General features: G+C 42.1%; 1 protein-coding gene across 1 annotated transcript in view; it reads right to left on the bottom strand.

Annotated features, from left to right (window-relative positions):
* The window catches only part of INO80 (INO80 complex ATPase subunit), an 80,951-nt gene extending 54,397 nt beyond the window's left edge, over positions 1-26,554 (bottom strand). Inside the window, exons 1-14 of the mRNA XM_063117707.1 lie at positions 26,059-26,554; positions 14,393-14,578; positions 13,312-13,478; positions 12,884-12,951; positions 11,990-12,151; positions 11,302-11,422; positions 7,951-8,165; positions 7,224-7,277; positions 4,928-5,131; positions 3,950-4,145; positions 3,724-3,791; positions 3,008-3,217; positions 2,612-2,692; positions 1,484-1,579 (exon numbers count right to left, since the gene is read on the bottom strand). Coding sequence (XP_062973777.1) covers positions 1,484-1,579; positions 2,612-2,692; positions 3,008-3,217; positions 3,724-3,791; positions 3,950-4,145; positions 4,928-5,131; positions 7,224-7,277; positions 7,951-8,165; positions 11,302-11,422; positions 11,990-12,151; positions 12,884-12,951; positions 13,312-13,478; positions 14,393-14,535 — 1,785 coding nt within the window. The 5' untranslated portion in view covers positions 14,536-14,578; positions 26,059-26,554. The remainder of the gene's footprint in view (positions 1-1,483; positions 1,580-2,611; positions 2,693-3,007; positions 3,218-3,723; positions 3,792-3,949; positions 4,146-4,927; positions 5,132-7,223; positions 7,278-7,950; positions 8,166-11,301; positions 11,423-11,989; positions 12,152-12,883; positions 12,952-13,311; positions 13,479-14,392; positions 14,579-26,058) is intronic.
* Positions 26,555-26,940: the final 386 nt, after the last annotated feature.

Raw genomic sequence — 26,940 nt, 5'->3', positions numbered from 1 at the left:
ATTAAAAACATTAAAAATACAATATTGCACATAATATAAAAATCACTGACATGCAAACGTATAAAAAGACAATATTCACACATATTTACCCCCACACACACACCTAAACAACTTTTTGCTATTAACAATAAGAAATCCCAGAACTCGATTAAAAATTATCATATGCTGCCAAATGCCTGAGAACAGAGGAAGGTCTTAAGCTGGTTAACCTGAAAAGATAGCAATGTCAGGATGGCCTTGTTGGGGAGATCACTGCATAATTGTGTGTGTGTGTGGGGGGGGGACACCACTAAGAAAGCCCTCCCCTTTATTACCCTCTTCCAAGCTTCCTTTGGAAGAGGCACCCTTAGATGTTCACGCTATACAGGTAGGTTCACGTTGGGAGAGGCGCTCCATCACGTATTGCAGTTCCAAGCCTTCTAAGGCTTTATAGGCTAAAACCAGCACTTTGAGTCAGGATTGGAAACACACAGGCAGCCAGTGCAAGTGCACTAGAATTGGTGCTATATGTTCAGACCTTCTGGTTCCTGTTCTCAATCTGCCTGCTGCATCTTGAAGAAGCTGCACCTTCTCAACCATCTTCAAAGGCAGCCCCACATAGAGCAGGGCTCTACTTGTCCAAGGAGTTTGCTTCAAACAAGAATCTTACTGTGGTCCAGATAATGTCATCTTTCGTTTGTAACCCTCCTGTGTTTTCCCAACATCTCTTCTGTCTTTTTTCTTACCTCAAAAAAATCCGTTAAGGAAGAAAAGACAGAGTAGATGCACAGGGCTTTTTTGACAGGTAACACTGGGAGTTGTCCTTCTAGAAACACCTTTGGTAACTTATTCGATAGTAGCTCACTCTTTCTTTTAATGCCCCAATTTGTAATTAATTTGTCAACTAGAATAGAAAGTGAACCATACTTCCTTCTAGAGTAACAATTTCTCTTTCAAATGTGGTACAATTAATGTAACACTGCCCCCTGCTGACAGAAGTAGGAACTGTACAAAAGGCAGGAACTGTACTATAGTTTCGCAAGGACTGTGATTGACAACAGAAGCAGTTTTCCACTTTATGAGACAACCAGATTAAAATGGTGCTTCTTGTGATATGTGTGTCAAGTGTGAAGCAGGAACATATATCCCCAACACCCACATTATACATATATTCAGAAGTTGTTAGCTACTTTGTGTTTAGGAACTTGTTATACCCACTTCACACGTTACATGTTTACTGTCTGAAACACTGGTAAAGCCAGCTGCCATGTAAAGTGTCAAGCAGGGCTTCCTGGTCAGGCATTTGTCTAAATAGATCACAAAAGGCTACCCCACCAGTAAATTAGGAAACCATTAGGGGGCTTATAGCAAAAATGGCTGAAAGAGTAGACAAGGAACAATACCATGCAATCAGGCTTCTTACAGCCTCTCAACTTTCAAACTAAGGAAGTTAAAACAATCAAGGGAGTTCATTTTCTGGAATCATCTCAAGTATGCTTGTTACCTTAAATCTAGGAACAAATCTAGCAAACTCCTGATGCCAGTTGTTTAATGTGGAAGCCGGTGAAATAATTAAAAAGGGTCCCCAGATATTCTCCCTCTGGAAGAAGAAAAAGCCTTAATTGCAGGGAAACAACGTTTTATACAATATTAAAATGAATAGCAAATGCTGTGTATAAGGGAAATATACAGGTTATAACAAAGCTTCCTACTAGGACTATATAGAACTAGGTTCACCACATATTTATTTATTTTCTTAAAGTCTCCATCCATATCCATAGTATTTCTTCACAAAATAGATGAAGAAGATATGAAAACAAGTGAACCTAAATATGTCTTTGGGAGAAATGAATACTATGAGCCACAGCACTGTCTTTGTGGTGTTCCACTATAACTTTCTGCTCTTATTCATTTAACTCAACAATCCTTTATATAACTACTGCTACTATGCAGAAATTGAAGGTACCAGGTGTTGTACAACAGGGGTGTTGAACCTCTTTCACCTGAGGGCCAGAATCAATTTTGGAAAAGCTGTCGGTGGTAGGCGGAGTCGAACGCAAAAGGTGGCAGGCTAAGATACCAGCAAATTTTAGCTTAAAGCTGTTACTGACAGTATCTAAGCCACAGCAGAAGAATTTCAACCTTTCAGCATGGGGGGGGGGGGGGGAATGTGCAAAGCTGGGAAACCACCAAATGATTGGCAGTTGGGGAAGGGGGTGGGGCCATCTGGGGAATGCTGGAGGGCTAGATTGCAACACGAGCTAGGCCAGATTTGGTCCACAAGCTCGAGGTTCAACACATTTGCTGTATAGAATTAAAAGGTAACATGGACACAACTGGACTTGCATTTTAAATCAGACAAAACTCAAAGGTGAAGGGAGAGGACATTGTTGGATAAGGGAGCAGCAGGGATGGAGTTTGGAAATTAATACATTAAAAGGGAACATATAAAGGGTGGAGCTATGTAAGACCAAGAAAGGCTCTGAAAGAATAAGAAAATGCACACTAGTTTTGATGATGTAGGGAATGAAAAAAAATGTTAGTACAGAAATATATAAACTAGGGCTCATGTAAACCATCTATTAAGTACCTGCCTTCAGTCAGGGGAAAGAGCAACGAAGAATCCACCTACCTCAGCCAGATGCGCTAACAAGGCAATACTCTGCACTGTTTTACCCAGCCCCATTTCATCTGCCAGGATTCCATTGATGCCCTGCAAGAATGGCAGCCACTTTACAATTTAGTCTGGGTATTTAGTCTAAAAATATGCACAAGTGATAGCTAGAAAATCAGTACAATATTGAAGCCTACTATCTTCCTTCAAATGCCATCAGATGCTATTTAAGGGGAGTTACATAACACTACCTCTCTTTGTAAAAAATTTTTGTCTTGGATTTGTCTTCATAAAGATCTTTTAAATTATAAGACTATGAACCCAATACATGTAAGTATAATCCACCCTTCTATCTGAAGCCACGCCAAGAAAGGATTTGTCTCTAAAAACTAATGCCAAGACACGCTAACATACCTGCTCATAAAGGTTGGCCAGCCAGTTCATGCCTTTCAGCTGGTAACCTTTCAATTTACCATTGAAAATGGTAGGCTGTGGAATGTCCTCTCCTGCCCGGATAGATGGGTTGGCAAGGCTGTAGCTCTCTCCAAAACCAGTGCCAGATTTGTTGGCAGCCCGAAGTGCTGCTGCCCGACTCTCCTTAGCATCTTCATCGAATGACCTGGTCTAAGCAAGGAGAAAGAAAAAATCATTAAGGCTGCAAAATCCTATGCAAGCCATCAATCTTACGTTTGAGTAAGACATGTATACGATCGGGTCTAATAAGCTTATTTGAATATAGTTTTATTTATATATTTATTATCACATTTATATCCCACCCTTTCTTCCCACTCAAGGTGGTTACAGCATGGGGTTTCCAAGAGGCCTCCCTTCCAAGCACTGACCAGACCCAGACCTGCTTAGCTTCAGCAAAGTGGCTACCTCATGTGCCTTCTTCAGACCATGCCCTGGGCCAAGTGAGTTCCCTTTCACGTCTAAAAACATATTATAATCAGGAGAAGCAGGATTCTCTCTTCATACACTTGATAGGGAAACTATAACAAAGTAACAGTAACCTGGTGCCCAGATTAAATAGTAATTGACAAGACTGAAATATCCCCTTCCAATTCCAGGCACTCTATCATTTAGAACACTTCCAGTTTTCACTTCGTAATTCTTTTCTCAATACTCACCTGGGCCTGATGGATCCGGTAGGCATCTTCGGCATTCTTCAGAGCCTGAACTTTGTAGTAGTTACTATCTGAAAATACCACCAAATTAAAAAAAAAGTCCACATGGATTAATACTTAAGACTTTATAGACGTGTTATTTAAATCTATCCGAAAACTCAAAGTTTATAAGCTGTGATGACTTCCAAAATTTCCTTAAGTCCCGTTGGAGTTCAATTCCACTCCTTACCATAATCCTCCTGGGTAATGTTGACGACGACCCCTCCCCCAATATCAATCTGCCTCTGGATAGAGCTGTCTTCAAGTTTCCTTAAGATCTCCTCCTGGATTCCATCATGTCCTATATCTCGTTTGCGGCTCATGAAGTGGGCATACAATTCAGTTTGCGTAATCAGGAAGTTAAGTTTTCTCTGCTGCCTCTTAGCCTAAAATAATGTATAAGGAAACACAGGAAATAATTTCACATCTAAAGGACTTTTAAAAAAAAAGTTAACATAATGCGTTTAATTTTTGCAACTTAGTAGAAACAAGACAATTAATTTTTTCTATCTTTTTAATTTCAGAACACTGTCTATCATTGGTTAAAAATACCACTTCCAACACATCTATATAACTGTAAGGTCTGAGCTGTTTTTTCTTGCTAACATTGAGAAGACAGGTTATTCAAAGACATCATATTTTATACAGTAAACTAGGCCTTGGCTTGACTATGCAAATAAAAGATAACATGAAGTTCAGGCAAGAAACAGCAGCTGCCATTTCCAGGTGAAGAGAAACGCAGCCAGGTCTTTCTTACTGGTGGCTGGCCATCAATAAAGAGTACTCTACGGATGGGTGTAAGGAGATATCTTTCTCAACCAAACGAAAACTAGTTTGAAAAGTACAGGAAAAATATAAGCCCTAGCAGACTAGCATAGAAAATTATGGCATGCAAGCCAAAACACACCTAGATCATTAGGCAGACTGTAAAAACTGGCACTAAGTCCTGGATCAATATGTCTTGAAAATGTAAGTAATTGGTGATGCAAGTAATTTCACAGTCTTTTTAGTTTGAATTAAACAGAAAAAAACTAGATTGCAATCTTAAAAGAAGGGGGGAAATCATCTAGTGGATTTGATTTTCCTAACATATAGACCACTGTAGTACTTGGGGTTAATATCGTAGTTCCATTGCCTAAGTTTTCACCAATCTATGGTTTATTCTCACCTCTCTCATCTCCTCATCCAGTTTGCGCTGCTCCAGTGCCTCCTTTTCCGCTCTTTTGCGGTGTTCTTTCTCCACTTTTTCATATTTCTTCCAGTAAAGCAGCATCTCTTTCGTAAGACGCCGTGCTCTTGGCAGTGTCTCCTTGCAGTTCTTTTGGGCCTGGATGGCTGCTCGACGCACCTCTCTCATACACTGATGAGCCAGCTGCCAGGGAAGCAACCAAAAAGATGGTCTTTTAAAATAAGAGCCAGATAACTCACTAAGAAACAGGCAGTGGAGGCAAGTAAGTCAATGCCCTGAAAGTCTTGCGCAGGACAAATGTGGTCTTAGTTCTACAGCTGAAATTTACATTTGCCGTTTTTCTCATAGCATATATATGATATGATATGATTTGCAGTTGGAATCAGATATAACAAAAAAACATAGAAAAACATTTGCAACCCCCCTCTTCAAAAGTCAACAGAAGTCAACCTACTCCTATTACAGAAACAGTGCATTCTTCTCTCAGCAGAAACAGAAAGTGAGGTTTTTCTAAATGCTTCAAGAAAAGTTATCGAGATTTATATTGGTACTGTTATGGAAACAAAAGAAGAAGAGCAGATTCTCAGTCCTGAATTGGTGCTTGAGCACAGTAACAGATTCCAAGAGAGGCCCAGGTCTGGGAGCTCATGCAAGCTCCTGAAAGGACCATCAGTGGCCTGAGAGGACTGTTCTGGCAGTCCCTCCCCAACCTTCCCTGAGAGCTGTGTGCCCTCCTGAGAGAAGGCAGAAGAGAAGACTAGGCCAGGGAGCTTGTACCATCACAGCTCATCCTGAAGAGACCTTCAAACAGCCTGAGAGAACTATAACCATGGCTTGCTGTAGGGGTTATGGGAAGTTTGGAAGCCACCCCTGCTGTACACTTTGCTGGGTTCGGACAACATGGCAACCCACGCTGTGATGTGGGTACTTAGGGAAATGGCAGGTGTGGGAGTGACACGTGTCCAGCGGGGGAGGGGGGAAGCCACGAGGGCTTCTTTTCCTCCGATGATTATCTGAACCCAGCCATTCTGGGAATGTTCCTTGATCCAGCTTTGTCACTGGAGCATGTTTTACCAGCTTCATCTGGTGTATCAGCTGTGACCCTACATGAACAGAGATAATCTAGCCTCAGTTCTAGTAACTCTAGATTAGACTAGTGTAATGTGTTACATGCTGGGCTGCCTCTGAAGGCTGTTCAAAAACTTCAATTAATTCATAATGCAAATAGCATTATGAGCCTATTACACTTGTGCTTCAGCAACTTTACTGACTCCTGGTCTCTTTCTGGGCCCAATTCAAAGTGCTATTTTAAGTCTTTAAAGCCTTTCACACTTATTTGTTTATTTATTAAAACACTTCTACATTGTTTAATATATTAAAATCCCTAAGCAGTTCACATTAGAAAGCACAATGAACACATTAAAACAAAACATAACAACGTAACAGACCGTATAAATCAATAAATAGTTGAAACATTAAAAGCATCTCAGAGGTCAGGAAAACCTGTGTGAATGCGTATGTTTTCAAAAGCTGTTTCTGCCTCTCAAATCACAAGCAGAAGAGTGTTCCAAAGGGTGGGTGCCACTACTGAGAAGGCACTGCTTAAGCACTGCTATCTGGTGACATTCCATTGGCCGTGGAACAACCGGTGACGCCTCCTCAGAAGATCTTAGAGGTTGACAGGGTAAACATAAGAGAAGGCACTTGGGGCCAGGATACCAGAAGGAATACTGGTCTCGACACACCCTGTCTGAATACTAGGACCTTCATCAGAGACCCTTCTATGGGTTCCCCCATGGAGGCAGGTGATTATCAGGGAAAGGCCCTTCATCACAGTGGCACCCCAATTGTTGGACACTCTTGCCAGCTCAGCTCAGCTAGTGCCTACACTGATGGAATTTCAGCACTAGGCAACCCCTTTTTTTATTTACCCAAGCCCTTTAATTTAAACTGTTTTAATATTGTGAGGTTCTGACATTGATTGAAAACCTGAAACTTTTATTTTGATTGTTTGTATTTTCATACTTTTGCTTAAGGTTGCAATCCTATACAGTATACACACTTACCTGAGAGTAAGCCCCATCAAACTCAATGGGACTTTTTAATATATAGACGTGTATTGCATTGCCCTGTAGGTATTGTTAGCCATCCTGGTAGTTTATTTGAAGAGCAGGATATATATCTCCATAATTAATAAATAAAATAGATAGAAAAGTTCAATGCAGAATAAAATCCAACCTTATAGGAGTACAAAATAATGCATGATGCATCATACCTTTCTGCTGTTGCTTAAGAACAAGTTCCGGGCAGAGACCTTTTGTTTGTATGCCTAAAACAAACAAAAAATAATAATTGAGGTGATTACTGCTTAAAAGAAAGTTTCCAAACATTTCAGCTGGAAAATGGAACTACAACAGCAAAGTGTCACGTATATTGATAACTGTACTTCAAATGCCCACTGAATTCTCTGAATATTTTACTTATGGAACTGATCAAGTGATGGTTCATGCTACAACTAAGTATAACATTAATAAGTAAAAAAAAAAAGCTGAAAAACAACTGCCCTATCATCAAAAGATATTGTTTTCCCTTTAATTTCTGTAAAGAATTTTTCCTCCTAAGGTAAACAAGTATACTAGTTTTTTTCTTTCTTTCAACAACGCAGACTTTTTTTTCATTCTGTTAGACATGCTTCATTTTATGAACTCGCATACTCCCTTTTCTTTCCAACCTTTCCCTCTTTTCTCCATGTTAGTTTACTGGTCCTTCCTAAGTAATCACAAGAATGTTATTTCAACCAAACTCAGAAAAAGGATTTTTTAAAAACAAAGTAAAACAGAAGAAGTTATAAACCAACGTTGACAATGAAATACATGGTCAATAACAGAATACCGGACAGGAATCCTATCTCACCGTAAGCCTGTATTCCTTGTACTTAGTGATGTGTCTTCCCTCATCCTCCCTACAGATCCTCACTTTTTTTTCCTATCGACAAAGCTCACCTTTGGCAGCTCCTTTTTAGCAATGTTTAGCCATACTTTCCGCCGGCGGGCATTCAGTTGTTCAATGGATAGATGTTTTTTCTTGGACCCTGGTGGAGGAGTATCATGAGAGAACTTGGCAAAAACTTTGGTCTGGTGGTGATGGCGTCGTGGAGACTCCTCAGAGGAGATTTCTTCATCCCGTCTCTTCTTTTTCTTCACCTTTTTCAACTTCGCTGCATGAGGACAGTAGGTTGTACAATCAGTTTCATCCCTTAACAATTTGAGGCCGTTAGTATTAACTCATGGTCTTCACCATGTCCCATCCAATAACAAGAAGCAGGGAGATTGCCTTCAATCTTGTTCTCAGTCCTATAATTATTGATTTAGAATATCTAGAAGTTTCTCACTATTCTGCAAGTCTGCATAAAAATCACCAGTGAGTTTGATTACTGAGCCTGAATAATCCTCTTTTTAAAGGGAATATCAATATACGATTAAGAAAGTTCTAAAGCACCTTGCTAGCATGGATAATACTACCCCTCACCCAAATGAAATTCTATTTAGAGATTTAAGAAGTTAATAAAGCACTGAAGAGGGAGTCAAATTGAGCTGTGATAAACCTGGAAGAGATCTAAATTTAACTAGCGATAAGGCATCCCATTGCCTCAAATGAGCCACTAGACCTACATAATTACATCAGAATGTAAATGAAAGTCTGTGAAATAAGTACAGTGCAAGACACCATGGGAGGGCTGTGTGCAATTACTGAAAGAAAAGCTAAAAAGTTAGAAATAAATGGAGGCTGATGAAGAAAGGAAGCCCAACGTAATTTCACAGAAAGCCTATGCCAGATTTTCCATTCCAGCTTCCTTGGACACATCTCACTACTCAGGACCTTGGTCAAGAAAAGAAATGATCTGCTTTCAAATCACAAAACTCCTGATGAGGATTGCTTCAATCAAATCTCAAAATGGCCCCTCACCGATCACCCCCATATCTACACCTCAATTAGAGATCCCCCTTCCCATAACTTCTTTTTTAGAATAATTCTTTCATAAGAAGATTTAGGACATTTACCCGGCCTTTCAAGAATAGGAAATTTAGGTGCTTATACAATAACTTCTATGCTGTTTTACCATCTTCCATAACTCACCACAAATAACTGCTAAGAAGCTTGGACTGAGGAATGAAAGTATTTATGTATGGCATTTTGTAGCTCAGAACAGTGCACATGGTTCTGTCTCCCCCCCACCCCCATGAGAGGTAGCTTCAGCTACATGTGTTAGATTGGTCGAAGTTCACTTGGTGAGTTACATGGCAGAAGGGTCCCTCAAGTCCTAGTCTGACTCTCTAACCACTGCACCACACTCACTCTCCATTGTTTGGATTTGTGAGTTCTCAGGACAGGGCCAAGTCACAGCCAGACTATTTTGCGCCCTAGGCAAAGCGAGCTACTTGCACACACACCTCAAGTTGCGCAGAAGTCCGAACGTGTGCGCTGAGTGGAGAGCTGGGATTGGCTCACTTTGGTTTGGGACTGAGCCATCTGGAATTCACCAGGACTTACTTCCGTGCGAACGCAACCCGCTATGCAGCCTGTCACCCCGATCCCCTCCACACATTTACTCGGGGGAATAAGACTTCCGAGTAAGGAGGCATAGGCGGATCGGGCCGCACTGGTGCCTCCCGGTGCAACACTTTCTCGGATGCAAGTCCCATTGATCCACATGCACAGGATCGGGAAGCAGGAGAGTTTGCCTTGTGAGGAGTCCACAAGTCCCTAGCTTTTCTGGGGGAAGGGAGAGGGAGTCCCGTTTGCCCAGACGTCGCGGCCTGTTTGAGGAGAGAGGCGAGGCGACCCGGTGCCCTTTCCTCGGGAGTAAGGCAGAGGCTGGCTTGGGCCAGGGTCGAGCTTGCCACGTGCTTTTTCTTCTGGCTGCAGTGGCGGCCTCCCGGCTCTGGGAGGGTGGCTTCCATGCGGCTAGAGCGGCTCTGGGAGGGCGGCTTCCAGGCAGAAGTCCAAATGTGGAGTCCCACCCCACCCCAGTGTCCCTGGCTTCGCTTCGGCTGGGTGGGCGCAGGGCACCACCTCGCCCGCCCAGGCCCAGCTGAATCCTCGTCTGGGCCGGCCCAGCTCACAGCCAACAACACGCGTGAGTGCTGCGCAGCACCCGGCGCCCCTCTTAGCTTGGTGCTCTAGGCGGCCGCCTGAGTGGCCTCTATGGTAGCACCAGCCCTGCCTGGGCCTGTCCTGAGAAGTATGCTAAAGTGAGAGAAATGCTCCTTACTTCATTCCCTTCAATCTCTTGCATGAAGGCTTACTATTTCACATCAATGTATGGGTAGTCAACAAGAACATGTTATCTGTTTACAAATAAGTATCTCTTCTCCTTCTTCTGTCTATTGTATGCTGTGAAAGATTCACAACTAGTAAGTGAGAGCCTCAACAACCAATCAGGTGAGCTTTCCTACAGTAGGTAGTTTTGTCAGCTTACCAAGTAGTTTTCACCTTAACAAGAGGTGAAAAGGTATTTTACCAAACAAGAGACTGTAGAAGCACACCACTGGATTTTGGTTCTCTTTTACTAAATAAGAAATTTGTGCTAAGTCAGGAAAAGCCGTTCCACCATGGAAAAGGCTACCAGCTCATGGAAAAGCATGTCTGGATCCAACTCACAGCAATATTTCTAGGTATATGCAATCTGAATTTATGCTCCCAACTCCTGTATAACATGCCTTTCAACAAGTACGTTAAATTACACTTAATATGGAAAGCTAGTTTTCTAATTAACAATTAGAAACACTTGTAAAAAGCTTGGGAAAAGAGGCTAATGGAAGACATGATAGAGGTGAACAAAATTATGCATGGTGTGGAGAATGTGGCTAGGAAGACATTTTTCTCCTTCTCCCATAATACCAGAACCCAGGGTCATCCCATGAAGTTGATCAGTGGGAGATTCAGGGCAAATAAGAGGAAGTATGTCTTCACACTGCACAGTTAAACTATGGAATTCACTACCATAATACAAAGAGATGGCCACCAATCTGGATGGCTTTAAAAGGGGTTGGATAAGTTCCTGGAGGAGAAGGCTCTCAATGGCTAGTAGCCCTGATGGTTATGTGCTACCTCCAGTATCTGAGGCAGTAAGCCTGTGTGCATCAGTTGCTGAGGAACATGGGTGGGAGGGTGCTGTTGCACCTTGTCCAGTGGGTTTGTGATCGACAGCTGGTTGGCCACTGTATGAACAGAGTGCTGGACTAGATGGACCCTCAGTCTGATCCAGCATGACACTTCTTATGTTCTTAACACAGCCAAAAAGAATCCAACCTTTAGAAAATCTCATGGTAGAAAATCAATATAAAGCTCACCTTTTAATTTTTTTTCCTCTTTGACCTTCTTTTTCTTGGGTCCTATGAGATGACGCTGTTGCTCATAGTAAGGATCATATGTGGAGAGCAAACCCGCGCTGTAATACTGGTACTGTTGTAACTGAAGCAGAGTAGGATGTTTTATTTTGCTGTTCCAATTTTTTTTTTAACCTAAGAACCTAATAAGTAAGGAATACAGCTGGGCTAGAAAATTTAAATATCTCTTCAGACAATATAGATTCTTAATACGTGGCAGTCTATTACTACTTAGGTTATGTTTGGGCCGCAGAGGATTCCAAAGGGACTTTCAACAAGCTATCAAGTATGGTCTTCAAGGGAGGGGGCATAGAACCATCAAATCCCACATCCAACTATTTTACTCCACAGATGAATTCTATTTAATTCTATAGATGAGTACAAGTAAAGAAATAAAAACTCCATGCTTTCTTGTTCCACTGTTGTACTTCAGGCTCAACACTCAAGACAATGACATAAGGGGGGAGGAAAGCAAAGAGGAAGGGGATGCGGAATAACAATATTGCCACAGCTCTAAAAACAGAGGAGCCAAAAGCCTTTGTTGTGCTGATGGGGATGGGGTTAGTGTCATATAAACACTAATAGCTGCAGCCAGTCGTATATACTCTCCAGAATGGTAATCAATGGATAAATGATGATATAGAATGTTTACCTCTTTGTCTTTGCTGTATTTACTTTGATGCAATTTCTTGTACTTGTGCAATCGCAGCATATTGTGAAGTTCTTCCCTTGAAAGAGTAAACTCCTCCCCTTCTCCTCCATCTTCATCAGTTGCTGACTCACTGTCACTAGAGTCATCACTCAGGAGAATGCTCTGCCAAGATTGAGAGGATTTCAATTCAATAAGAGTGAGAAAGATAACTAGATTAGTAAACAGGAATTCCTGGAATGCGACTAAGGTTAAAAAAATGAGTAACACAGTTTACATATACAGAACATCCTTAGTCTCTAATATCTCCCAGTACATTATTCCCCAGCCTCACTTGCTTTTGTATCTAAGGGATGGAAAAAATATAACAAGAAGGAAAAACACTATATACCCTTCATGTGCAAAGACTTTGAAAGTTCCATATGAGGATTTTCCTCATATTCAGAGACTCTTTTGATTCCTCTCTCAACACCTTAGGATTAGGATTATTGATCAAGTAAACAATTCCAAGTAAAAAAACAATACAATGCAGCTCTGCAGAAAACATTTGTACTTCTGGGGTCAGAGAGAGAGAGAGAGAGAGAGAGAGAAAGAGTGGGTGACTCCACCTACTTATGGCTCCTGACTGAATGTCCCCATATTTCAATGGCCCTCCAAAGAAAAAAAAGATTCCCTATCCCTGGTTTATTGTGATGACGGAAAGATTAAAAAGTCTTTATCGTTGATTGATCCCCCTTAATTCAACAAAAGTAAGAGGCTGTAATATATGTTGAAGTGTTCTGACAGCAGCTTTAGTATGTTCAGAAAACTTCCACATTTCTGCAAGTACATCAGAGAATAATGCAACAAAGCCATCACTGTCAACACGTCTAGATTTCAGAATAATAAAAACCTCACCTTTAGCCATTTTCTGCTTTTCTTTAATTTGGAAAAATTATATAGACTCCCTTTTTCTGTTCTTGGCTCTGTTAAAGGACATGCAAAGAGGAAATGTTTATATTAGCTTTTTGTAAAATGAGTAGAGAAATTTATTTTAGAGGTGTTTAATGAATTTAAAAAATAAATATATTATGCAAACAATTGAATTTAAAAATGCTTTGGACAGAGAAATTATTTATCACTGTCCCAAGTTTAAAAAAAGTATCCAAGGAAAACAAATCTCATCAGCCCACATATGCCAGCAAGTGGATAGCTTGAACTGTATACTTGGCTAGCTATTAAACAATAAAGAATTGTTCCTTGGCCCAAACACATGGCTATCTGGAGGGCTGGATTACTCTACTATCATCAAAGGCAAACTAAAATTCATTCTGAAGCACACTTACCAGATTGCAACACTCCATTTAGTGAATGCGTGTTTAACATTCCAGAACTTCCTGCTCCAGAAGATTCCCCAAGCAAGGAGCTTGTAGGTTCTTCTTTAACTTGCATCAAGGGACCCCCAGGCTGAGGAAGCAGAGGATTGTCATCCAATCCATCTTCACTTTCATCACTACAACGAAGTTAAAAATATATAGTCATTGCAGCAAAAGAGGGACAGAGAGGTACAAAACAACAGCCACTCTCTGTTGCAGCACATGCTCATTTAGCTCCATCTCTGACGCTAGATTTATTTATAATTATTGCTTGAAGACTAAGTTGAAGAGGGGAGGGGAGAGGCTGGATTCTGCATTAACTTAGGCCTCTCCAGCCCCACCCCTGTCCTTGACTCCTCTAGATGGGCTCAAAAGCCCACCCAGAACAATTTTTGAAAGGAGGAGGACAGAGAGGCTAAACTTGCCTCCATCACTTCTCCTGCTTTGCTGGCAGCAGCCTGGGAGGGCATAGGAATCTCAGAAGCTTCCCATATCAGAGGCCTCCCTCTAAAGAGCAGCAACCCAATGGGGTTGAATTTTTAATATGGTACAGATTATAATTTTTCCAAATACTTTTTTTTAAAGAGTCAAATTCCTTTCTTCCCTGGCTTCGAAATGTCCAGAAATTTTACATCTTTAAATCACTCACATGTGAAAAACAATTAGGATTTTCACAAAGTGTAAAAATTAACTTTGTATATAACTGCGCATGACATGGGAGGTCCATGAACATACCTTGAATATTTTTTAAAAGCATTAACCACAGCACCAGGGCATGTGTATGTGTGTGAATCCCCACCCGCACCCCATTTTGATTATAGTCTAAAGCTGTTATTTGACCCATCCATCTGCAGCCTCCACAGCACACTTTTCCCAAGGTAGAAACAGATTGGAGGCACCAGGCGCTGCAATTTCATGAACTCCATCCCATTCATGGAATTGAAGTTAGAATGCAAGTCAGCATCCTTAGCATCCCATAGACTTAACATAAAAGCTATAACAGGCCTACTTTCCATATGTTCCCAAATCAAAACAAGGTACGGTTTGATACCTGGATATACTCCTATTGAAGATCGTGGATGTCTGTCGTAAAAAATGATCCAACCGCAGAGCTTTTTCCAAATACCGCAGATAGAGGGGCGTTGCCAGCTCCGTGCTGTTGCCATCCTCTCTTGCACCCAGCTCTGAGGCCATAGAACAAGCCTCTCCTCATGCAAAGATGCCTCCTAACGCACAGCTATTTCAAAAAAAAGAAGGCAATCATTTACCACCATCACATCTATTTGCAGGTTTATAAAAAAGATGAAGTGATGAAGTCACAAAAGCCCAATTCTTTTGTGGGGGACGGACAACATTTTTTAAAATCACATCTCACATTGGGAAGGCATGTGGAGACCATAGTTAAAGAATTAAAAGCTGTAGAATTGTGCACCCGCTCCCACCACAACCTCGCCTCCTGCAAATTCCACTTGTTCTTCCTCAGGTTCACTGTTAGTCTGGATTAGAAATTAGTTTTTAAACCACCTTCCATGGCTAAATCAAGGGAAAGGAAGGAAGGAGGAATGTATATGAGAGAGGACAAGTACTGTGGAGAGCAAGCACATAATCAGGGAGTATTAGTCTATACAGACCCAGCTGCTGGAAGATAATAAAATACAAGGTATCTGGTCATCTATCCAGGGACATAAACATTTGATGCTAGTTCCTAAAAATGTTCTGGTGACTAGGAATTTGAAGTTCAAAATAAGCAAGATTTTAAGCTACAGTAGCCCTGCCCTCTTTTGTATCTGATCACTCTAGAATAGCTCCTGAAGCTTTAACTGTTGTGATAAAGAGGGAATTTCACCAGGTGTTGCATGCATACAAATGTCACCTGCTGACATTCCCTTTTCTATACAACTGTTAAAGATACAGGAGCCCTTGTCCTCCTTTCCATATGGTCACCCTAGACTAGGCTCCCTTAGAGGTTTCCTACAGAATTCCATCAATCCTGTGGAAAGCAGGGGGAACTGAAAATGGCTCCCAGGCTCTTACAGCTGTCCACCACTAGTTTAAATATCGTACCAATAGGAATTAGAATATTTGCTTCTAAAATACATTTTTCAAAGACTGTCGTCACAATCCCCCAAGTATATAACAGCTGATAATTAAAACAACATTTTATAAAAGTGGCCAAGCAGTTTAACAGATGTCATAGAAAATATTCTCAGCAGGGATTGTAATTTGGAGTAGGACAAATATTTTGCATCTAGGCCCTGGCAAAGAACTGAAAAAGACTTCTGCTTAAAATCTGAAGGCGTTGTGCCAGTTATGAGTTGGATCAGTGGTTTTCAAACAGTCCTTTGGAATCCTAGAGTTACTTGCAAGCTTATCAAGGGATCCTCCTCAATGAGAAAATGAACAACGAAAGTCAGTTAGCCAACACGATTGATCTTTTCCCGTATTGTACAGCTGAAGGAGAGTTAAGTGTATTCTAGGGAGCAATCTCAGTTTATGGAGACTTAGAACCAGTAGAAGGGATGGAAATAAACTCTACAGGGTGATGTGTACTGGGGATGGTGTTGCTGTGCATGACCCTTTCAGTTTTGGAGCTATGGCTACAGTTACGTCTGCATCAATATTTTGTACATCATAATTACCACCCAACCACATGTGCAGATGTAACGTTAACCGCAAATAACCTCTAAACTTAAATGGAAGAGTACATGTCCTTGCAAGAAGGGAGGAACTCACAAGTCTGTGGGGCACTTCTGGTTTCATAGCCATGTTATGTCTGCAATGACCCATTGTTAGTGTATATTTTGAGGAAATAAGCTCCTGACGTTTCATCACCATCAGGAAGTGACCCACATTATTTTGCACTACTGGCTAGTGAGGAAGGGCAGTCTCCATAAAGTTCATTACAGTCAATCTTGAAGCTACAAAAGCTATGAATTAGGGAGCTCTACATCAACATAAAATATAGTTCACAATATCTGTAATTACACTCAAATACTGTCCAGTATACCCACAACCACTAAGCAATTCATTTCATTCATTTGCTATATTTCTATACCGCCCCACAGTCGAAGCTCTCTGGGCAGTTCACAAAAAATAAACTCACACCCAGCTGGTAAGGAAGTATATTTGATACAAAACTACAGGCGTCTTACTTCACTGGAAGAACAAATTTGCCCATGTAATTTTAACTAGTTTTCAACAATACATTATGTTGTTTGCACTGGAGGATTGGGTGCGGGGAGAAGACACAAAAATAATGGGGAACCAGAGTGGTGTAGTGTTGGACTAGGACTGGGGAGATCTGATTCAAATTCACACTCAGCCATGAACCTCACTAAGTGAACTTGGGCCAGTCACTATCTCAACTGCCTGACAACCTGACCCATCTCACAGGACTGTTGTGAGGATAAAATGGGTATGGGGAGAATTGTGTATGCTGCCCTGAGCTCCTTGAAAGATATAAATGTACTTACTTATAAATTAGTATGTAATAGACAAATACATTCAGTAATATTATGCCATGTAAATACTTATAATTCAGTCAAGGAAATTTCACGTTAAAGAATCTTATACAAGATCTCTTGAGACTGGGCCATATTAAAATGAATGTACTTTAAAACAGTCTATTATTTTCCCCTCATCACAACTTTCCACATCATAATCACACATTTGCTCCACTCCGGTTTTAGAACAAGCAAACTGCATGTGGTGTTTTTTTGAACGCATAAAAGTAACAACATCGTCATGAATTGGTGCAATCTCTTCCCCTTCTTATTGTTTTATTATGATTTTATTAGAATGTAAGCCTATGCGGCAGGATCTTGCTATTTTATTGTTTTACTCTGTACAGCACCATGTACATTGATGGCGCTATATAAATAAATAATAATAATAATTAAGTGACTTCTCAAATCTATAGTGACATCCTATCCTTGACTTACATCAGCTGGACAAAAATAAGATACTGACTAAGATCCCTTGAACCTGAGGAGCCCAATGATACACTGGTTTGTGGGACTCACTCCAGCACAGTGCCATGTTTATGCTGGCACAACATAGATGCCTGAAAGAGAAAAGTCTTTGCCAGGCAAACTTCCTTGGGAAGGGCATTCAAGAAACAGCTCCTCTCTGTAACATCATTCGGCAAGGGTAAAGCACAGCACAGTGGTATATAAGCTCCACATACAGAACACATTTCTCACGCAACATAGCACACAGCATGGAGCTACAGCACTCTGTCCTCATGTCTGGATAACAAGAGCCCACAAGTGGAAACTTTCATGAAAAGGTATTTAACAAATGTTAAAGGGCATATCACTAACATGTGTCTTCTCAAAGCCTTACAGATACTGTCTCAGAAACAAAGAAAAAACCCAAAGGAAGCCATAACTCCACTTGTGTAATTAATGAATGAAGGACAAGACACTCCTCTTAATGAAGCCAGGGAGAGGAATGACTGCTGCATACATCTCCCATGTTGTTTCTCACCCATCCACCCACCATCACAGCAAGATGGAAAACTGTGTACTAACTTTACAATTCCCGTTTCTCTCAACAGTAGTGACTGTAGCTGTTTTCAGATGTTATCAGGCATGTTCATTCTATGTGCATAAGGAGAGCAGCATTATGATAACAGTCAATGACATAGGAGAGGGCAGGGGGCAGGACCGATGGACAACACGCAACCCTTTGTGTGCCGGATTGGACCCCAGTGCAGGCTAGATTAGGCCCGCAGGCTGGAGGTTGCCCTCCCTTGGTCTATCCCTGATCTATATGCATACACTGGAATGCCTAAAGAGAGTGCCTCTATGTACAGCTATACGTGTGGAGATTCAGTTCAGGTGTTCTAATGAACACATGTAGGCTGGAGGAGAGAGCAACCCAGGCCTCCTTATGTGTGTTTTTTCAATGTGCATGATAACATCTACAAATAGCTAGTGGCTTTACTCAAGAGCCACAGGGTAAGGATTCAGTTTGCAGAAAGGAGGAGCCTCATTGGCTATGAAGTACCAGTTTCAAGTAAACATCTACCAGGCACTGGGAAGCCCAGCAACCTTTATGGGTAAATCGGAACTCCATTCAGTACTCTTACTGCTGACCAAACATTCCCTTTTCTTTTCAGGATCAGACCCTTGGCACATCCAGCAACAGCATTTACAGCGTACATTCAGAGTACTATCTGAACGTCTACATGAGCCTTCCCCAGCCTGGTGCCCTCCAGATGTGTTGGAATACATTTATTTATTTATTTGAAAGATTTGTATCCTGCCCTATATCATTAAGATTTCAGGGTGGCATACAGATAAAAGCATAAAGTATAAAATAAATATGCACAGTTAAAAACAAATTAAACCATGAACCAAGTTAAAACAATATATAATTTAAAAGCAGTAAAAGTAGTTAAAACAATGTGCCATCTTAGTGAGTTTAACCATCAAAGGCTTTGTTAAAAAGCCATGTTTTTACTTGGCGTCGAAATGAAATCAGTGTTGTCACCAGTTGGGCCTCCAAGGGGAGGGCATTCCACAGTCTGGGTGCCACCACAGAGAAAAGCCCTCTGAACACATCTAGGCTGGAGGACAGTCCATCCTCAGTCCATACAGCCAATGGCAATGCTGCCTGGGAATGATTGAAGTTGTAGTCTAACACATCTGGAGGGCAAGCTGGACTACGTTAGCTCTCCCAACAGTTGATTCTCCAAATGGAGACATCAGGGACACCAAATGCAGAAAAAGAAGGAAGGAACCCTCAACATACACCTTTATTGAGCCCAACACATTTCAAATTTAAACCCTTTTTCAGGGGCATTTTGCAACATAAAACAGTTTTATAAACAATTTATATTAAATATAATGAACATAAAATTTGGAGAACCACTAATGGGGGAAGAGAAAGATGACCTAAGTGGCAATGGTCTCTTTCAATTGCTTGCTCATCCATCCCTAATGAGAACTTAGGCATAAGCACTATAATTGCAATTGCGGACCATTATTATTACAATTCTGTCTCCCTACTGGCTCTCCCAACGGTGCAGAAGCGTGGATGTTCCCCACTACCTGGACAATACAGACCTTGAACAAATCCTATAGCTAGCAGTAAACACAAGTGAATCCACTGCGCCCATCTGGGATTCCTAACTTTTTATTCTAGCAGAATGTCTAAACCTTTGAAGCCTGCTTGAAAGTCAGTTATATAGCAGGTGCAGCCAAACCTAGCATAAAGATACAGTAATGGAGAAAGCCGTAGTTGCTACTCTGCTGTTTGCCACTCAGCTTTCAAAGGCACAGTAGCCCCACCAAACAGAAAGTCAGCAACCCTACTCATCTGTCTTAATTTCAAAATTCACTTCAGCTAGATGTGTTTATTATATGGGCACAGACCCATTCAAAATTCACTTCAGCACAGTTGTTCTTTCAATGGAAGTGTTAACAATTTCAATTGTTTCTTTGTAGTAGTAAGTGCTAGCAGCTAGCACTTTTAACTGTTTTAACTGTATCTATTGCTTTTAATTATTATTTTTTACTTGGATCATGGTTTAATTTGTTTTTAACTGTGTATATTTATTGTTTTATACTGTATGTTTTTATTTGTACACCGCCCTGAGATCTTAGTGACATAGGGCGGGATGTAAATATGTTAAATAAATAAATAATAATAAATCCCCCCTCTCTCCCTACATATCCCATTCACCTCAACTTATCACTACTCCACTCTACCAGGATTCAGAAGTTTCATCTTATCTAGCCTCTGACCACTTGTGCACCAGCAAGCATAAGGAGGCAGACTAAACAGGTCACAATTCTCTAATTAATGTCAGTGTGGTGAACCATGAGTTTGGCTACCCAAAATGGAGATTTGGGGTTGACAGATGTGATCTACTATGGCAATAAACCAGTGAGCATGGGAGAGATGTAGCTGAATAGGATGAAGAAGTCTGGGCATAATGGTACATGTATGGGTAGGGAATTACCGAAAGAGAGCCATTACACCATGTATCACTTCTTCTGATTTGCTATGGCACTGCACTGGGCTGGTTCACACAACAAAGGCTAGGTCATCATGAGTTATTTAACCTACGATGAGCTGCAGTACATTTCAGGTGCATGTGGCTGCCATTTTGAACATGCAACCCCAATCAGGGTGAGCAGGGGTTGCACTGTGTCATGCAAACATGGCCATTGTGGGTTATGCAAGGGTTAAACAACGCTTGCATAACCCTACTACTAATTGAGTGATGCGAGATTTGTTTAACTTTCAAATAATCTACGATGGGCAGATTCACATGACACGTCACAATATGGCACATGTGCAAAATGTTGGCCGCACATACTCTTTGTGGGTTAAATAATCCAAGATGACTTGACCTTGTTGTGCAAACCAGATCAGTTTCTGAACCTCACATTTTCACTTGCCACAGTGAGTGCACTGCTATCCTCTGATGAGTGTAATGAGCTACCAGTTTCTCTGTCAATCATCATGCTGTAGAGGTGGTTGGGGATGACACTGGCAATTGCATTCTGATACCCAGCCCCTCCCCAGAGCCAATCCTGGAAAGAAAGATGGGATTGTTCAGCAACTGAATGTTCAAGGATCTGGCAAATCACTAGCCATCCTTTTCTACCCCTGAGCAGGACGATTGGGGGTTTCCTTGGCTGCTGCTCAGTCAACATATTCTGAGCATCTCAGCTGTACACTGGTCAAACTGAAATGCTCCCCACATTTCTTTCTTGTAGGAAAGTGGGATTCCTTTGTTACACAGAAGCCAAACCACCAGGGGCAAGAATCGGGCAACAGCAATTTTTGACTTGGCTATCAAGGCCAAACATTGTGGACCCCTGACTATACCAGGTGTGCTTTAGGGCACATGTGTTGATGAGCTCCTCACAGCCTGTTTCCCAGGAAGTCTGGGTACAGGCTTGAACCTAAGATCTTATGTATGTTAAACAAGTTGTTATCTAGGAGAATAGCTTTATATAAGCTTCAGAAACTAGGGTGTGTAGAACCCTCTTTCAGCCCAAGGGCTGAATTCCATTTCAGACAACCTCTCAGGGACTGAATTCCAATGCTGGGTGGAACCAAAGGCAAAAGTGGTGGGGTCAAAATACCAACATATTGTAGCTTAAAGCTCTGATTGCCAGCAGTTAAAACTTTAGAGAACCATTACAACCTTTTAGAATGGGGAAAAACTGAAAAGTTGGGAAACTACCACATGACAGTTGATTGGGGGAAAGTGGATGGGCCACCTGGGGAATCCTGTAGGGCAAAAGTAGGACTGCAGACAGGCCAGATTTGGCCCCTGGTCCTGGGGTTCTACACCCCTATTATAAAGCTTCCTTACTCCTAATTATATGTCTGTGTGAGGGCCAGGGGATTATGAAAGCCCTATCATGCGTTTGTCTCCAGTGGATGTTAGGTTAGTTGCTCTGAAGCCTGAGTTTTAGCAGGCATGGTGTCTTTACCTCTTTTGCTTCTAAGATGATTGGCTGCTTAGCCAGACAGCCAAAAGGTTTTTGCCTTCTGGTAGTCAATTTAACATTTCCTCAGGGCAGTACTTGAACTGCCATCTCCTATTTCCTATATCTATGCTCTTTCCCCTTAACCTAACAGGGAGTTGATAAGGCTATTCTTGTGAGTTTACAGGAAAAAACATTGTTACTTGTCCCATTGTTACTTCCTTCTCTCTGAGAAAACTTAATTCCTCTTAACATAGGCAATGCTCCCCCAGTGGCCTTGAGCCATTCTCCTGGGAAGCCCATGTATTTTTCACACATACTTTCTCCCAAGCGAGCTACAGAGCTGACAGATGTTGTAACTGAAATATCTATACTTTGATTCACATGTGGCCCCATGCATTTCCATGTCCAAAGGATGTCTGTAGTTGCATGGCTATTGGTGACAATTTCTAGACTTGTGCTGGCTGCAGAATGGTGATATGCACCAGTGAGGGCACTATAGTGTCTTTATGACTGCCAGATTGTGTGTTATATGTACATGAGGTAGGCGGAATAACATGTGTTTTCCACCACTGTCCCGAGTGGATCAGTTCCTTCCATGCCTTGTTACTGTGGGAGTAGCATCAATAGCACATGATGCTGTGATTGGTGGATGTCTGTTGTGTTGTCGTGGATGCTGTCAGAGTTGCTATGTTACGTCTTGTTTAAAGTGGTATTGTTTTGCTGTTGACTTTGCAGCTAGGAGTTCATTGGATCCCAACTGCATCAGTGTTACAGTGATGTAAGTGGTCATTGACATAGTTGGACCACAGGATTATACTATTAGTCAAACAGTGACTTGGGCTGCATTTCCCCACAATGACAGAGGGTCTAATTTCAAGATTTACCAAGAAAAAACAACCCCACAAAAAGCCCTGCAATAACCAGTTCTGGGTTGGACCATACCAAAAAACTAAACAAGCTTTTAATCAGAAACTTCTGTGGAACATCTGAAAAAATAGTATTGGGAAGCTTGTGTTTTTCCCCACAAACTTGTCAAAGGTTCAGGACAGCAAAAGCAGCAATTGTGAACTGATAACATGTTTTAGGGAGAAAAGGGTGTCAATTCCTACCCAAATGGGCTTATTAACTTGGTGCACGTGGCAAACATATTCCTGAATTCAAGAAAAGTGAAATAATTTCTCACTAAGAATATTAACCAAACCAAGAATGAAAGTCCCTGACACCGGCAAAAACCTACCTATACAATAAACATTACAGGAAATTATGAGCAAGTTGATAATTAATGAATATGTGTATGGATCTCCTTTTCAGTATTTCAAGGAGCTATACAAGGTGAAAACGCTACTTGTTAATAGCTTTTGTGAGAAAAAGAGCTACTATGTAAAGCAGGGGTGCGCAGCATGCAGCCTTTGGGGTCTAAGCATTTCCCCACCACTCCCCAAATTCAGATTTCTAAAAAATCTTTTTGAAAAAAAGTTTCCATAGCAGCCATGACACACCCAAAGTGTCAAAATTAGCTTATTTTCAAACTAATTTTAACCCTTTTTGTACTCCATAGCTGCTATGGAGCACCAAAAGGGTCAAGATTTAGTTAATTCAACAAAGATTAATTAATCCTACTGTAATGTGCTTCTACATCAGGGATGGGCAATTTATGAGCCTCCATGTTTTGGCCTATAGCTCCTATCAGCCATAGGCAGTGGTGAGAGATGCTGGGAGATGCAGGCCAAAACATCTGGAGAATCACAAGTTGCCCACACCTGTTCTACACCGTATTTTACACTGTATTGCAGCTGTAAATTTATTTATTTATTTATTGCATTTTTATACCACCCAATAGCCGAAGCTCTCTGTAAACAGAAGACTACAACAGATTAAATATTAAGTTTCATTTCTGGTTTCAATCTGTGACTATCTAAAGCAGAATAGGTAACATATGTATGGTTGCAAATAATAAAGTAAAAAAGAAGAGTGCCAATGTAGTCTACTGAACAGAGATTTGGTTTTGGACCTAGGAGATGAGGGTTTAAGTTCCAAATTTATTTATTTATTTATTTTATTACATTTATATACCGACCCACAGCTGAAGCTCTCTGGGCGGTTTCCAAAGACTCACTGACCCAGTTCATATGATGAAACACAGTTTGTTAACCACGGATTGTCTGGAAGTGAGCATGCTAACTCCCAACTGCTTGCATGCTTCTGGTGCGCTAAACAACCCAGGGATAGTTCTTTATAACACCCAAACTTTGAGTGGTGAAGAGAGGAACAACCCTGGGTTATAACTGAAAAACAAAGCATGGATCACTGAGTTGTTTTGCACACTGGATGTGGTTGGGAGCCAGTATTTTCACTCAATCCAAAATAACTCATAGTTCATAAACTATGGGTTGTTCCATTGTGTGAACTGGATAACTATGTGGCTTGGGGAATATATCTTCCCAGATACCTGCTGCAATCCTATGCACATTTACATAGAAGTGGTCTCCATTAGATTCAGTTGAAATTACTTACAAATAAAGGTGGATAGCAACCAACTTTACAGAGTTGTTTTGAGGGCAAACTCTGAAATGCACTTCGCAAATCTGAAGTACCATGTAATGATTAGTAGTGGTAATACATAACTTAAGCTTTAGCCTTTGACTACCTACATGCATTCTACTTATTTTTCAAAGTGACAATACAAGATATTTTAGCTGAATGTTTTGCTTTGGCTTTTATAAGTAAGACTTAAAAAAGAAAATTAAACTACTCAACATGCATAAAGAGACTCAATCAATCTAAGAGTCCATGTCAAAGCAGCTACACAACATTCTGCAACAGAGTATCACTTGTGATGTTAAGTGGAGAAACCAACCTAGATATATTGGAAATATTTAACCACACTGATACACAACTACACTTCTACTTATATGTTCAGTGCTTCAACCCTAGAGTAAAAGTTGTTATTCAATGCTGCCCTACCCTTGCAGGAAATGGGATGGGAATCACTTTTGTTTAAGCTACTATTATTATTATTTATTTATATAGCACCATCAATGTACGTCCTGAAGACTTTTAATATCAGAAACACTCAACTTCTATACGTTTTGGGCACTGATCAACTGACCTGTACTGATGAGATATGTAGAGTGCACCTGCAAGAAGGGGGAACCAAGAAACTGATCACCACCATACTATGATGCAAGCTACAGTCAGGCCTTCAACTTAAACATACAGCTATACAAGTTCAGCCAGTAGTACACAATGGCTGACTTCACACAACATGACAACCCATATTCAAGGTTAATTATGGTCTGAGTGTGGACTGTTGTTCTGTGTGAAACCAATCAAATTAGCAAACCATGGTTTGTTAACCACAAACAACCTATGAAGATAAACCATAGTTTGTTGTTGGGTTGTGAACTATGGGCTGTTCATGGCTAATAAATCATGATTTATTAGTGCAGCTGGGTTCACACAACACAAAAACCCACATTCAAGATTGAGTATGGGTTGTCATGCTGCGTGAACCCAGCCAATGATTGCCAGCCATTAATTTCCAGTTACTGATGATGACCCTGCAGCGACTCATGTTCTATTACAATCCAAAGCACCACCGAGCAAAATACCAAGCAAACTTGAGATGTGATAGATGGATTAACAACTACAGCTTCTCTCATGCGCTCTACATACCCTATGCGAACATGTGCGTGTTCAGGTTAGGACCACAAAACTCTTTATTTAGGCTTATGCTTGACAGTCAAGTCTTGCCAGCACAATCCTGAACCCCTAAAACAAATGTTTAGCCACATGTTCCAATGGTCTCTGGATTCCAACAAGCAGCAGTGTTGGCAATCCTACAGGTCAAAGCGGGACACTGATTAAGGCGGGGCTGTCAAGTCCATATGCTGAATTCCCGGTTCCTCGTCGCCCGCCTTCAATCATTGCGCGGGGCGCGCACGTGTGCTCGCGGGCTGGGTGTGACCGACTCGCCGCACGCTGCCCGAGGCCAGAAGGCGGCACAGGCCCCGCCGAAAGCAATCTCCCTCGCCCCGCTCGGTCGGTTTGTGGAAAAGGGGAGACTGTTGGGGTCTCGCCCTCTACCCCCCCCCCGCACCCGCAGAGGAAAGGGCCTGTCTCTTTAAGAGAAGGCCCAGCTGCCGGGGCTACTGCTGAAGGAGAGGGAAGGAGGGTCGGGTGGGGGGTGAAGCCGCGGCCTGGCCTAACGGGTCCCCGCCACCTCTCCACCTGTCCCGGCCAGCGAGCCACCGCGTCTCACCTGGGTGCGTGGCCCGGCTTGGGCCGAGGGTGGCTCTTAAGTTGCCCGCCCCGCTTTCTCCTCCCGGCCTCTCGCCCTGCGCTGCGTTGGCGCTGCTTGTGTCCTGCCGCGGTGCCTCTCGCCTTCTGCCTCGCCAAGATGGCGGCCGCGCTATTGCTGCTGAGGAGGAGGCGGCGGCTGCGGGCGCTGGGACGGCGGCGGCGGCCACTTTCGCTCACTGAGAGGAGAGGAGCAGGGACACGGGGAGCCATGGCGGGGGGGAGGAGAGGCGCCATGGCCAGGCCAGAACAATCGAACTCGGCACCCCCAGCTGGCGCTCCGAGCCCCAACCTACAAACGCTCCCCAGTGTGCTTCGCCGCACCCGTTACATGGGCCCCGAGCCCACATCCCGCGCTCGTCCCCCCACACAGAACCCAGGAGGACCCCTGCAGCATCGATTCGTTTATTGTTCGATTGGTCGGGTCTGGTGGCGACGGAAATTGCCGAGTGCTTTCGGGCGAGAAAGACTGGCGTGAGTTAGCAATTCTCGCGCGAGGCACCAGCAGAGGCTCGCGAGAGTCGAGTTCCAACGGGAATATCCTGGAAATGACGTCGTGCTCCCTGTGGTTAGGGGTGGGACTGCTCGGGCCGAGCTAGGCCCCAGGTCGTCGCGTTGACGCCGCGGTCCTCTGGGAAGACTTGCCAAAGCCGAGGCGGATTCATGCATCTTGGTGCCCGCACGTGGCTAGCTAAACATCCCTTGTGGTTCTCGAGCTTGTTTTTGCCGATGCTTTGTCTCCTGTGAAGGCGCTGAAGATAAAAATGGTTTTTAAGCAGAGGCCGCTTCCCTTGCTTCAGCTTTGCTTCCTTCTGCTCCTGCCACTTTAGTATTAAAAGGGTTC

The sequence above is a fragment of the Elgaria multicarinata genome, chromosome 2 (genome assembly GCF_023053635.1).
Source record: "Elgaria multicarinata webbii isolate HBS135686 ecotype San Diego chromosome 2, rElgMul1.1.pri, whole genome shotgun sequence".
Taxonomy (NCBI): Eukaryota; Metazoa; Chordata; class Lepidosauria; order Squamata; family Anguidae; genus Elgaria; species Elgaria multicarinata.
This window is presented reverse-complemented; position numbering and strand designations above follow the sequence as displayed.